General features: G+C 30.7%; 1 protein-coding gene across 1 annotated transcript in view; it reads left to right on the top strand.

Moving 5' to 3' along the window:
* The window catches only part of Usp32 (Ubiquitin specific protease 32), a 99409-nt gene that overhangs the window by 16413 nt on the left and 69157 nt on the right, over nt 1–13839 (top strand). The window contains exons 3-4 of the mRNA XM_067277936.1: nt 5190–5295; nt 13466–13587. Coding sequence (XP_067134037.1) covers nt 5190–5295; nt 13466–13587 — 228 coding nt within the window. The remainder of the gene's footprint in view (nt 1–5189; nt 5296–13465; nt 13588–13839) is intronic.

The following is a 13839-nucleotide window of genomic DNA, read 5'->3' as shown; positions in this document are numbered from 1 at the left end:
ATTTTTATTGGTTATATGTAATTTATGTATAATTAATGAAAAAATATTACAAGACACATTCAATATAAAACAAGAAAAGTACCATTAAAAGTCAGGATGGGCAATAGCAAAGTAATTTTGATACACAAAACTTCCAAGACTAAGGCAACAGTAACTGTGACTAGCAATACTGTTGATGTGCAAGAATATAAGACAATGGACTAATAAAATTTGACACCTCTCCAGCAGTGCATGAAGCAAGAGTGGTGTAGTGTTTGATTTTGACAAAAAGCAATCAACATCCATTGGCACATTCAGTTACAGCAAGGAGACGACTTCATGAGTTCTAAAAAGTATATGAGTAGCGTTCTAAGGTTCCAAAAACAGCCACAGTTTTATGGAAAGTTCTTTACAGCTGGGACTGCAGTGAATGTCATGGAGAATCTTTCATATGTAAAAGAAATAAAGAATTAATAAAAGGGCCAAATTGATTTGTATCTTACTTCTAGGAAAATAGTAAAACATATTTTTATTATAAAAAGCTTTTTTATTTAAAATTCAAAAAATTTATTTACAGATGATTTAGAATATACAAATGGTTCTCAGAATCTGATTCAAATTACAGCCATTTTACATACAGGCTGGAACTTGGACATATCTTTGAAGTTATAGTGATGTCATACTAGAAAGTTTGAGATTTTACAAGGGGACGTTATGGTCTCGGAAATTCAGTTCAGGATGAGACTTTGCAGAATAGTAGTATATCTCAAGGGGTCCACCCAGAAGAATTGTAAAGTGCCCTAGCCAGGAGATTCTGAGAAAAAGGGCTCTAAAGTTTTAAGCGCAGTTCATATGCTGGTCGATTTTGCACTATGGCAGCACAGCGTGTGGATGCTTTATTATGGTGGACAATGACTTTTGTTAATTTCCCATGGTACACTTCAATATTTAAATATGGTTTTAACACTTAGTTAATGTAATAGTTTGTATTAATTGGTGTTCTTGGGAACTTTATATAGGAGAAGGGTTCCTCATCTGGTAATCTACCTATAACCATAAACCATCAGGTCAGCATTCATTGCAATAAGTCAACCATTCTTGAACCTGTTGTCCACATTTAACATAGCAAATCTTTCTCTGGTCATTGCAGTAACTTGTGTATGCATAAATCTCATCCAGTGTGACCATTTACTTAATATTTTGCCTCCTGCTAAGATGGTGTTCGTACATTTTTCTAGAATTGTTAGCCTGGTTTTTGCATTAATCTTGAGTCTGTGTTTTTGAATAAAAGAAAAAAATTATTTTCATCTTTCTTGTTTGAAGGCCCAAATTTTAACAAAAGAGAATGTTAACAGTATGTTGAGAAATCCCACAACACTTAATAACTTCATTTTGGTAATAGGATTAGATTCCTTCACCAGTTTCTTCCAATCATCTTTGTGATGATTTGCTTGATACAAGTCATCTGAGGCTTGATCTGAAAGTGAATGTTTCATCATTTCTTTCAGCTTGATGTTTCATGGTTTTGCATTTAATTACCCAAACAACAGTGTACTGAGAAATGTCGATTCAAGATTTCTTTGGCTCTTTTTACTACACACCAAGCTGAAATTCCTTGTTGTTCAAAAATTTTATTTGAATATCACTTTCTGATACATCTTGAATTTATAAACAAAAACTCATTGCTATAGTAACAAGCTATCAACAATCACGTTATGTGGAAAGTGCAAAATTTTTAAATTATATCTCAGTGTTTGAACATGGGCCAGCTACAAACAGGCCAGACCTCTTACCTGATGTCATACTAGATCAGGCATGTCAAACACGCGGCCCGCCAACATATGGGTTGCAGCCTGCTGAGACTTTTTAAAAATTTTTAAATATCAAACTTTGACACTTGAAGTTGGAAAGTTTGAACTTTTTTGAACTGTATGATTTCCACCCTTTTTGTGTTTGTTCGTTCCGTATTTCGTTCAACCAATTCGAATTGGTTGACGCTACGAAAGACGGTTAGATAACGGCTGCGGCTTTGAATCTACAAACGATGATTGGCTGGTGAACATCGTACGAGAGTGGACGTCGTGGAAGACTGCTACGTGCTGATTGGTCCATCAGCGATTGCTATAATCCATATAAAAGGAAAGGTTTTGGTGCAAAAGTCAAGTTTTTGCTGGAACTTCAAGGTGGATGTTTGTGTGCTCTACCGTAAGTAGAGCACACAAACTCACGTGAGTGTGTTTGTGCTCTACCGTAAGGTAGAGCACACAAACATCCACTCTTACGTCCCAGACATCCGCTCTCGTACGATGTTCACCAGCCAATCATCGTTCGTAGATTCAAAGCCGCAGCCGTTATCTAACCGTCTTTCGTAGCGTCAACCAATTCGAATTGGTTGAACGAATAACTCTACCGTAAGGTAGAGCACACAAACATCCACCTTGAAGTTTGTCTACTATTGCCATGACGAGTAACGGGAGGACTGTTCCAAGTAAGTGTATCTGAAGTATACATCGCAAGGTGTCTTTTCGACGGATCTGTTCAGGAATAGTGACTTTTGGAACTTTGACTGTTTGTGTGAATCTACTTTGTAAACATTGTAATTTTTGTGATTTGTAAATCTCGTAAACCTTGTAAGTTCATGTAATGTCAAATATTTGTCATAAACGTTTTGTTTAATTTGAAAAGAGGTATTTCAAATTTGACTAACTTTAAGAACAATGAGTAAGAAAAGGTCAATTGAAGAGGAACATCATAATTTTCAAGAAAAATGAGAATTTGCTTTGTGAAAAACGTCAAATATCTTCTAAAAAGTAATATTAAACTGTGATTTTGTTTATTTCTTATTATAACTTTTATTTTTGTTTTTTATAAAAAATATAAAATATTTATAGTTTAAGTTTAAAAAAATAATATGAAATATAACATGTCTATGTACTATACATTGAGCTTAATAAATACATAATATAATCATTCTAAAAATTGTATTTTATTAATTTTTTGAACATTGAAAACATGTGGCCCCCGACTTATACAAAATAGATCATGTGGCCCATAATGTCATATGAGTTTGACATGCCTGTACTAGATGGTTGACATTTGTAACAGAAATGTTCATAACTTCGAACTTTCAATATTTAAACTTCTTAAAAAGCAGCATAAATTTAAACTTTCTATGGACATTGTGTTGTTTGTGCTTGGTGTGTGTTTTAATTTTCTTGAAAATTATTTTTAGTTGTTTCATTAATTCAGGTGTTGTTTTGTTATTAATATATTGTGTTAGATGGCCTAGCTGCTGTCTAATATTGTTTATTTGTGTTTCTATTCTTTGCCAGGCAGGCTTCTGAAGGGTTTTTTATTTGTGTTCTTCTGTTTGTGGATGTAGTTTTAGTCCATGATAGGTCACTATTGTGACTGCACCAGCATAGATGAGTGTAGGGGTTGGCAACCTATGGCACGTGGGATGGTTTTCAGTGGCACTCCGATTGAATAGAAATGTAGTAAAAATTATATTTTAATTATTAATTATGCATTTAAATGGAAGTCATAGTTTAGCGAAGGCTGTGGTGCATTAAAAACAAATCTCTTGTTTGTAAATTTCTATTACAGCACAAGCATTTATGCTGTCTCGCCATGTTATGCAAGTGCTTCACATGTAAAAAAATAATTCAATTAACAACTTAACTTCAAAATTATACATTTTTGAATTTCATTATAACTGGACTAATTTTGATAACATATATAATAACTTGGTAGTCATGTTGGCACTCGGAAATAACATTATAACTTACATTCGGCACAACACCGCTGAAAGGTTGCCGACCCCTGGACTAGTGTATGGATATCTGAGAGTAGAAATATAATGAGTGCAATCTGGTAATATGCAAGTGTTCACATAATGTAGAGTTTTCCAGAAGTGTTGATTTTGGAAATGTGTAGCCATTGTGCAGTGTCAGTGCCTGTAGATTTAGTTAGTGATTCCTGGAAAAGAAGAGAGAGAGTATGAATTAAACCTGACTCTATTTCAGGCAGTGAAGAAGTGTTGATATTGTCAGCAGCAGTGAAAATAGTGATGGGAGGAACAGTATTGTCAATGCATCTCTCTTGATGATCCTCATGGCTTATGTGATTGTTGTTGATGTTGGGAGTATTTGTTTGGTGATGTAATTGTTCTGCAATTTGTTGTTTGACATGTTCTAGCATTGTTTGTGGTATAAGGTTATTATGTATAATTGTTCTTTTTTGTTCAACATCTGAGATGAGGATGATAATGTGAAAATAAGTGATTTAACTGATGTCTGTATGCTGTCATATCTAAATATAATACAACTCAAAGCCTGATGATATATATTAATAAACCAACAAATGCCTAAATAATCAGGCTAATATTAATTTAGTTAAGAGATGGCACCTAATGCTTACCTCTATACCAAATTTGTTTGTATTTATTAATTAATTATAGCCATTTATTAGTCCGATTATTTAGGCGTTTGTTGGTTTATTAATGCTGTCATATCTGTTTTGTGTTTTGTGATTGTGTAGTAAGTACGGATGATAAACTCATTCATTTCTGATGTCTATTTTATCTGTTGGCGTGATTTACCTGCCTTAGTGGTTTGTGGTTGATTGCCTCAGAAACCACAAAATTAGGCTGGTTTTCCAAAACTGGTATGGGCATTGCAGTAGCCATACTTAAACCAATGCTACTTTCACTGCTGGTGGCAAAGGGAGACTGTGACATATTTTTTGAATGTGAGTTTCTGTCTTACTCATGAGCATGGACTTTGTTAATCCAGGTGATGTCCAAGCTCATATTACACTTGGATCGTGTTGTCAATCACTCTTGGCTAAATTTCTCTCCACAGACCTCATTAGCATAGGTTGACCCTACCAGGAGCAGATGCTCCAGCTGGCATAGCTCTGCGGTTCATCAGAATTACTGAGCTCTCTCACCATAGAAAGATGATGACATTATTATTATTATTATTATTCTTTTATTTCTATATAAATACAATAAGAAATGTAATTGCAAAACCTTTTAAAAAATATTTTAGATGAATAAAATGTAATTAAAATGGTTTCTTTTATTATTATTATTTTTAATATAAAGTACATATTAAAATTTGTATAAATTTGTTATTTTTGAATAGATTCTAATCTTAAAGTAAAATTAATGTTGAAAATGAATTACACATATTTTAAATATTTTACAGCATATATTTCAAGCTTGTGGTGGTACTCATAAAGGAATCACTTTTAAAGATTTACTTTGTGGCCTTGTTTTACTCACAAGAGGAAAGAAAGATGAAAAGATCAGATGTAAGTATTTAATTTTATAATTGTTTTTTTATTGTAATGATTAATATTGACTTTTAGTAATCTACATTATAATTAATTAATGTATAAATTATGATCATATATGTAGGCTATCAGCATCTAATTAGGGTCAATGTGAGTAAATATGAGACACTTTTCAAAACTTTTGTAACAGCATTTGTTAGGATCAGTATTTTACAAAGAGAAATACACGACAAGGTCTACAGATGGTGTTAAAATCTAATGGAGTATTAATTTTTTCTGTATGAGAAATATTGAGCAAAAGATTTTTTTCCCCTGTCTCATATTTCAAAAGGTAAAATATGAGACACCGGGAGGTGAAAAATGAGACACCCATTATATCACCATAAGGACTTGCCTATGCCAACAGGGAAGTTAATAATGAGGTACTACAGGTTAAATGTAAGACATTTTTGTATAAAACATTGCTCCCTGATATTTAGAAATAGATAAGATTAAATATTCAGCAGTTTTGAAAAGCGTCTCATATTTACCCACATTAATTCTACTTTTTAGTTTTTCTTTGATAATTGTTTGGCATCTTTATTATTTCATTCAAAATTCACACCTGTAAGAACAAAGAAATATTTCTACTATGATACAGCACAACTAAAGTAAAAAAGTTTCATGGAAAGTAATGACTGATGAATAAAATCTGGTGTATCTCATTTTTATCTCATTTTGAAATGTACAAAACTCAGACAAAAGATGAAATATGCAATAAAAAACAACTGGCAGCTGAGAGCTGTGTTTATATACTACATACAAATTTCTAATTAAATATCAATGTCTTTTGCTGACATATACAGAGAAAAAGTTAGTTGAACTGACAGAAAAGTTTTTGCACCTATTTTTGTAGTGTTTCTTAAAAATTAAAAAGACTCAATGAAACCATAGTCATTTTCATTCAGAAAAGTTATATGTTAAAAAGCACTAAATAAACTTTATTTTGCATTATTACAAGACAGATCAGACATAGATTAAGTCAAATTTCACTACTGTCTTAACTTTGTAAATGCCATTTTTCTGTAAATATGTTTTATTTTTCCATTTTTTGGGCTGTCTCATATTTACCCACATTGGCCCTAGTTTTTTAGAATAATAACAGGATCTATTTGCATTCTAACAAATGATTGGTAACATTATACATATCCAATTGAAAATTTCTTTGTTGGGAACATGTATAGACAGATTTTGAACTAGTTGGATTTTATTGACATTTCAACATTTGAAAAGTATATGTTTTTGCTTTGTTTGAAGATGAGGCCATCATTTACTTTAAATATTATACTAATAAAGGTATATTAAAATGTTTGAAGCATTTTATTCTATAACAGTCAGTTCATTGTGATATGAACTGAATTTATTTTTAAACTGTATGTTTTACATTCTGCATATAGTTTATCTTTTATTTCCTATTAAAAGGATACAATTTACATATAAAACATGTATATGAAATTCATTGATATATGTAGGAAATTATAGTAATAGAAATAGAAATGACAATGATCTTCCACCGTTTGTAACCATCTTCAAATTATGAATAGAACAATAATGTTATGGTGTCTGTAACATCTTTAGTCCTCTTTGCATCATAACCAACTGTCATTTCTCCTTATTCTACAGTAATACCTCGACTTATGCTACCCCGACTTACGCAAACCCAGAGTTACGCGATTTGAAAATCTCATCGATTCGTCTTTTGTTTGAGTGCCACACAACTCTTGATTACTCACTCCCCCCACACTATTGTTCAGCTTACATGTTTGGATGTGTCATGCAGAATCGACGCAGAGCTACAATTTATTTTGTGTTATTTATTTCTGTGTTTGTTATATCTATGGAGACTTGAGAGACTCTACTATGTCATCTAAATGAAGTAGAACTGATTCTTCTGCATCAAATAAGAAAAGAAAAACTTTATCTTTAATAATGTTAACTTTACATTCCAAAGACTTTGATACAAAAATGAAAATATGTGAATTGACAAAGAAGTTTGATCTACCGGAATCAACGGTAAGAACAACTATAAAAGATAAAGAAAAAATTCTCGAAGCTGTGAAAACTTGACAGAAGGGCTGAGTTCAATTGAAATGGGGTTACAAACTTTAAAAAATATAGACTCCAACAAAGAGCACATTTCTTCTACAAAACGAGAAATAAAAATATCATTAGCATGCTATGAGGAAATTTTGCGGGAGAAAAAGAAACCTTTGAGCCGTCAGACGAATTTGTTAGATTTTATGAAGATTTTATTAGATTTTTAGATTTTAATAATATAATTTGTTATACATATGTATTATCTAAGATTTTATTAAACATTTTTTTCTAAATTATTGTTTTCTTTGGTCTCTGGCCCCAATTAAAAATAATTTGTATGTATTTATATACGAAATTGTACCCTAACTTACGCGAATTCAACTTACGCAGTTATCGCTCGGTCCCACCTATTGCGTAAGTTCGGGGTATTACTGTACTTGTCTAACTCCCCCCACACACACACTCACATATATATATTTATATATATACAGGTAGCCCTCCTACAACGCAGTACCTTTACGTGTTTTTGCTCCAATGCAGTTGGAAAAACATGGAAATTTTCTTACAACATGGTTTAGGGTATTTAGAAACGAATTATCTTTCACATAACAGAAAAATTCGCAACGGATCACATAAGTGCAGTGGAACTTGATGAAACAAGCTGAGATCTTGAAATAAGGCCAGTCAAACATTCTCGAACAACTATAATAAGTGACGATGAGGACTGAATTTGTGAGCATAACATTATGTTTCTTTTTGATTTTGACTTGAAATCATAATCTTTTTAGTTTTATATAACGTTGAATTTTATTTAAGCTCTTTATGTACCTAAATTTAAAAAATGATGAAAATGTTACACCACAAAAGGCAGTTTTTCTCTTTTTAGAACAATCCCAGTTTTTGTATTAAGTTGGTGTCTCCTATAACGTGATTTCCCACAACGTGGTATTTTCAAGGACCGTATCTACCTGTATCTGGATATATGGTTGAAGGGTGCAATGCCATAACTTTGTAAATGCCATTTTTCTCTAAATATGTTTTATTGAAAAATGGAATTCTAAATGCAATGTTTTCTGTTGCAAAAGAATGTTGCAGCAATATTAGCACTGTAAGTGGCTGTGTTTTGAAGATGAATTTATGTGAAGATATAACGTTTAAAGCAGAGTGCAAGTCACGTGATTTTTGGCACTTAAAATGTTACATCATTTCGATATTGCAGAGAATTTGTAACCTAGTGAGCTTTTTACCATTTTATTGTAAAATTGAAATGAATTCATTTGATGTCAATTTTCCGAAACCATGCTTTATAATTTTCTATAATTCTCAAACACAAGACTGTGTTACTATTAAAACAATTGGTGTTTATTCATCTTATTAATAAGATGAATAAATGCCAAGTTCAAACACCAAATTGGGTTGACAATTCACAAACGTTTATATTGACAAAACAAAAATACAGAAAATAAATACACAATAATGCTCGATGACACAAAATAAATCAACGTTTACAGACTAGATTTCTACGTAAGCACCAAATCAAAGTTATAACTGACAATAATTCCGTAACAGGTCCGTTGGAAGAGCACCTTATGACTTCCGCTGCACGAACGTATCAATCGTAGAACCCTCGAGTCCTATACAACAGCAAGTATGTCATAGTCCAACATGAGTCCACACTTTTCGGGATTCGAACAGGGAACCTTCGCCTTCAGCTTTCAAAAGGGAACCTTTTCCTCGCCGAAAGTTGCTCCTTTTATACTTGTCAGAGTCCATGGCCATCCTCCAATCAGTGCTGCGAAGTCTCTGGCTCACCAGTTCAACGTATGCTTTCATCGACCAATTGCTGCTCTTTGATTTAAACCCAATGGCCATTATCTTAACAGTCGTTTTAACGGTTGTTCTCCAATGGACTCCTCTCCAAAGGCTATCAATTTGAATTTACAGAAATACGTTATAACACAAAAGGGCGGGAATCACCTGTCTCGCGATCCTGACCACGACAACTAGTAACACAGTCTTGTGTTTGAGAATTATAATGAATTCATTTATTAGAAAAGTGTTTTTTACCTCCTGAAAAGTTTCTTTTTTGGCATTTACAACATTTGGCATTGCACACTTCATATATGGAAGTGAAACTTGGCCTTCAAATAAACACAGGTAGCAAATCTGGATAGAACAGAAATGAAATAGCTTGCTGGATGTGTGGTTGTCTCTAAAGCAGTGATTTTCAAACTTTTTCAAGCCACCATTTTCCCTTGTGTGAGAAAGACTTAAAAATGTTCTTAGAAAAACTTTTCTATGAATCTTACACTTTGTGTCCTTTCCATACATTGTTCTCCACATCTGGAGACCATTAAATGCAATGTTTCTTTTTACACATTTTATCATAGAAATGGGAAAGGTTGTTACTGACCCCTGCATTCAGTGCCCCCTGCCACCCATTTGCTTCTTTTCACCCCTAGATTTACTGATTGCCCACTTTGGGAATCACTGCTCTAAAGGATAGACTGTCAAATGATGCACTCAGGAAAAGGCTTTGTATCTAAGTGATATAAGTGATTTACTGAGAATCAATAGGTTAATTGGATATTTAGAAAGAAGAGGCAATAATAATTGGATCAATAACTGATTTTTATTTTAATGAATGTTGAAGAAAAACAATTGATTCTTAATAATTTAGATCTAGAAAAACTTTGTATGCATTTTTTTTCTATTGCACAACTTGCTTAATACATTTATGTTTCACAATGTATTAAGCAAGTTAACTAACAAATGAAGATAACAATAGAATAAAATGTGTATGATGGATTGTAAAATTGCATTATAGAGTTAAAACTGAAATAATAAACAGAAACAGTTGAAGTGTAATTAAAATTAGATAAATTTATTTTATTCTGCATATGCAAGTGAAAAACTCATGTTTGAGTGTTAGTAATAGAGCTATTGTTGACACTGTTCAGAGTAAAAAATTAATAACTTCTATAGCTTGTAACATTTCTTAGATGAGTATTCATCTGCTCATTAATTAATATTATTTATGCAAGTTTGTTCAAAAATTTGAAATATAAAAATACAGAGAGCATTGAACTGTGTTTAATACATGGGAACTATCCTGTATGGAGCTCTTATCATGACAAAGATTTTTGAAATCTATATAAATAGTCTTTGAGATCACTGTAGCCATTTAAAAACTGATTAATCTTATATGTTTTAAATGCAGTCAAACTTCTATATTACTAATTAGTTATAGAATTTTGAAATGCAAATTTTGCTGATAACCCCGCTTGATTGTTGTCATGAGTTCAGAGTGACTTTTAATTCAAGAAAGCAAAAGTGTACAGGAAATTTAATGGAATTGAATATGTATATTTTTGCTTTCTTGAATGAGTACTAATGTATCACTTATATAAGGGGGTTTTTATTTTGATTATTTGAATATTAATAGCTGAACTACTCTGCTGTCAGAGCATATAAATGTAGATGTCTCATTTGAGAAACCAAAGGAGAGAATTCATTCAGTGGCTTCTTGTGAGATTCTAAACATTTCTTCTTAATACACAATGATATAGTCACTTGCATATAAGAAAAATTCAGTGTTTTTTTTTGTTTTATTGTTTACAGCAGATCAAAATTAGTCTAAACCTCTGACTGACTTCCTTTCATTAGTAAAGATTTTGAAATTGTTAACATTTTAAAATAAATCTTACTTCATGTTTATGTGAGGGGATCATGGCCTGGAACCTTTTCTATAATTTACTCAATGTCTTATTTTTTTATTAGATAGAAAAACACTAATTTTAGTGAAGAAATTCTCCACAGACATTTTTGATTATGGATCAAATCTATTAAAATTGTAATTCCAAGTTGGTGTTTTACTTTGCCATCATTTTAAATAGTTAGGATGAAGTAAACATTTGTTAATTGACTGCACACTTACAATCAGTGCAAGGACAACAAACTTTTTGTTTTTAGTTGCAGTTGCATTCATTCAGTATTCAGAGGGGTTTACTAGTTAGTGGGACTAACCATCTAAGTTGTCTGCAAGGCTGAAAATTGCAAAATGTAACCACTGCTTTATATAATACTATATGGATCATTCTATTCTTTAAAGAAATGTCAAAGGAGACATTGAGCAGTTATGAGACACAAAACAAAATTGCAAAATGTCAACAGATAAAACTAAATTTTAGAATAAGAAAAATGAAGTTGTGACCTTTAGTTTTTTAATCATTCTACAGCATTTGATTTACTTTTATTATTTAATAAAGATGTTTCAAGTCTTAAATGAAAGAATTTGCTTTAGATAGTCTTGGATGGATCCAATGTCAGTTTGGCCTTTTAAAAAGAATATATCTACATATACATATATATTTAAAAGGTTCTGAATGGTTAGAAATTGATAGATGTGGTTTTGTGGTTTCATTTTTCATATTTGCTTTAAAAATATATTATTGTTGAAATAGTAGAATTTAACTAGTTCATTTGAAATACTTTATAATTATAAAGATTTGAGTATATTCAGAATCTGAAGTATTTCCTTTTGGATTTAACTTTATTTGATGGCTTAAAAATGTAAATATCACTAATAAAGCAGTTGATGTCATTACAATGTAAATAAATTTTTATATGGTATAAAAAAACAAGATTGTGCAGAAAATAGTAATTTAAATATAATTGCAACTTTTATCAAAACTTCATTTTTATGCTGAAAATTAGCATTCTTCAAGTCTTTAGCATCCAACTGGAACCATTTTTCAAAGAAACTCAAATATTATATTGATATTTTTTTTTTTCTTTGACAAAGAGTTTTGAAAAATATAACCAAGTAGTTTGTAAACTCTGGAACAATTGATACCATTCCCTTGATCAAAGCTGAAGCATAAATTGTAATAAAAAATTTTTGTTAGCAAAAACAGTTAATCTTTGTTTTATTACTCAAACATGTTATATAATTTGATTAATTCTACTTTTCTGTTTTTAAAGTGAAACTACAATAGATAGCATGAATTGCTGAATAATGTTATGATTTCTATGGAATATGAACAGAATAATAAAATGAGCACTTAAATCAATTGTATAGGGTTGAACCAAAAGTTCATTTAGTTTTTAGAGAGAAATAACGATACAGGTAACACAAACAAGCAATTATGTAAATACCCAAACAAACTTTTTGTTTCAACTGTATACAGGTATACCTTGCCTTACATTGGTAATTGGTTCCAGGAGAGGCAACGTAAGTCAAAAAATGATGTAAGTCGAATTTACTTGTGTAGTTACAACGTAAGTCGAAACTACGGTGGAAAACGCCAATAATGAGCACTTAAAGACTGCTAAATAAGACGACAACACAGAAACACAGATGTTTTCATGTTTTGTTCTCTAGGATTTATGATGATTATATTAACATTTACTGTAAATGTACATATTTTAATATGATTTTATGTGCTTTTAATGCTTTTCTAGTGATATTACGACTTCAATATTTGTGGCGGACGGATGTAAAGTCGAATAAAATGACTTAAACTTGATTTTTATTTTTCTATATACTTTTTTGACAAATGACATATAATCGGGAACGACGTAAGTCGAAGTATACTTGTATTGGAATAAATAAAAATGAATGAATAAAATTGTTTGAGCAATTTAAATATAATTTTTAGAATAGAATGTTAACATAGAAAGTATGGAAATAGTTAATATTTGTTAAAATAAATATTACAAATACAATATTGTAATAAAAATTTCTGTATATTAATCAAGAGATTACATAAAATGTTTTATTTCTTACATAATAATAGGACATAAATGCCATAAATAAATTCATTTATATATCATAAATGTTGTGCCATTGCAAATGATACACCTGTTTCTGATATGTAAATGATGATGATAATAATAATAGTAATAGTAAAATGAATATTCAAATTATTATTCATCATATTAAAACATTACTTATAATAAATATTAAAAAAAACCCATTATTTTTATAACCTCATATATTTTTATTAAATTTTTTTTGATACATTATGTTACAGTGTCTAGTTTGTTTATAGATATATATTGATATTTTTTTCAAATTGACTAAATTTATAATAATAATATATTTTTATAGTTATATTCAATTTGTGTGCTAATGAATCTGGAGCATATGTTGTTAAAGAAGAAATGGTTAAATTGGTTCAATCCTGTGATGGAGGATTTGTTCCTGAGGCTGTTGCTGATTGTTTTATTGAGGTAAATGTTTGAATAAAAATACTTCATAATATTTTTATATTTATAAGTATTGACTACATTTTGTTTCTAAAAGCTAACTAAAATTAAGTTCTAGTCATTACATGTATTAATAAGAAAGATTTCAAAACTAATTCTGATTTCACGTTGTTGAAATTTGAATATTGTATTAACTGATTTCTTCTATATTATATAATTTATAATTTTATGGTAAGTTTAAATGAAGAAAAGACATACTTTCTAAATCTGTTAAAA

The sequence above is a fragment of the Centruroides vittatus genome, unplaced genomic scaffold, assembly GCF_030686945.1.
Source record: "Centruroides vittatus isolate TY-2023 unplaced genomic scaffold, ASM3068694v2 contig_1168, whole genome shotgun sequence".
NCBI lineage: Eukaryota > Metazoa > Arthropoda > Arachnida > Scorpiones > Buthidae > Centruroides > Centruroides vittatus.
Note: the sequence above shows the minus strand (reverse complement) of the source record. Positions and strands in the feature narration are given on the sequence as shown.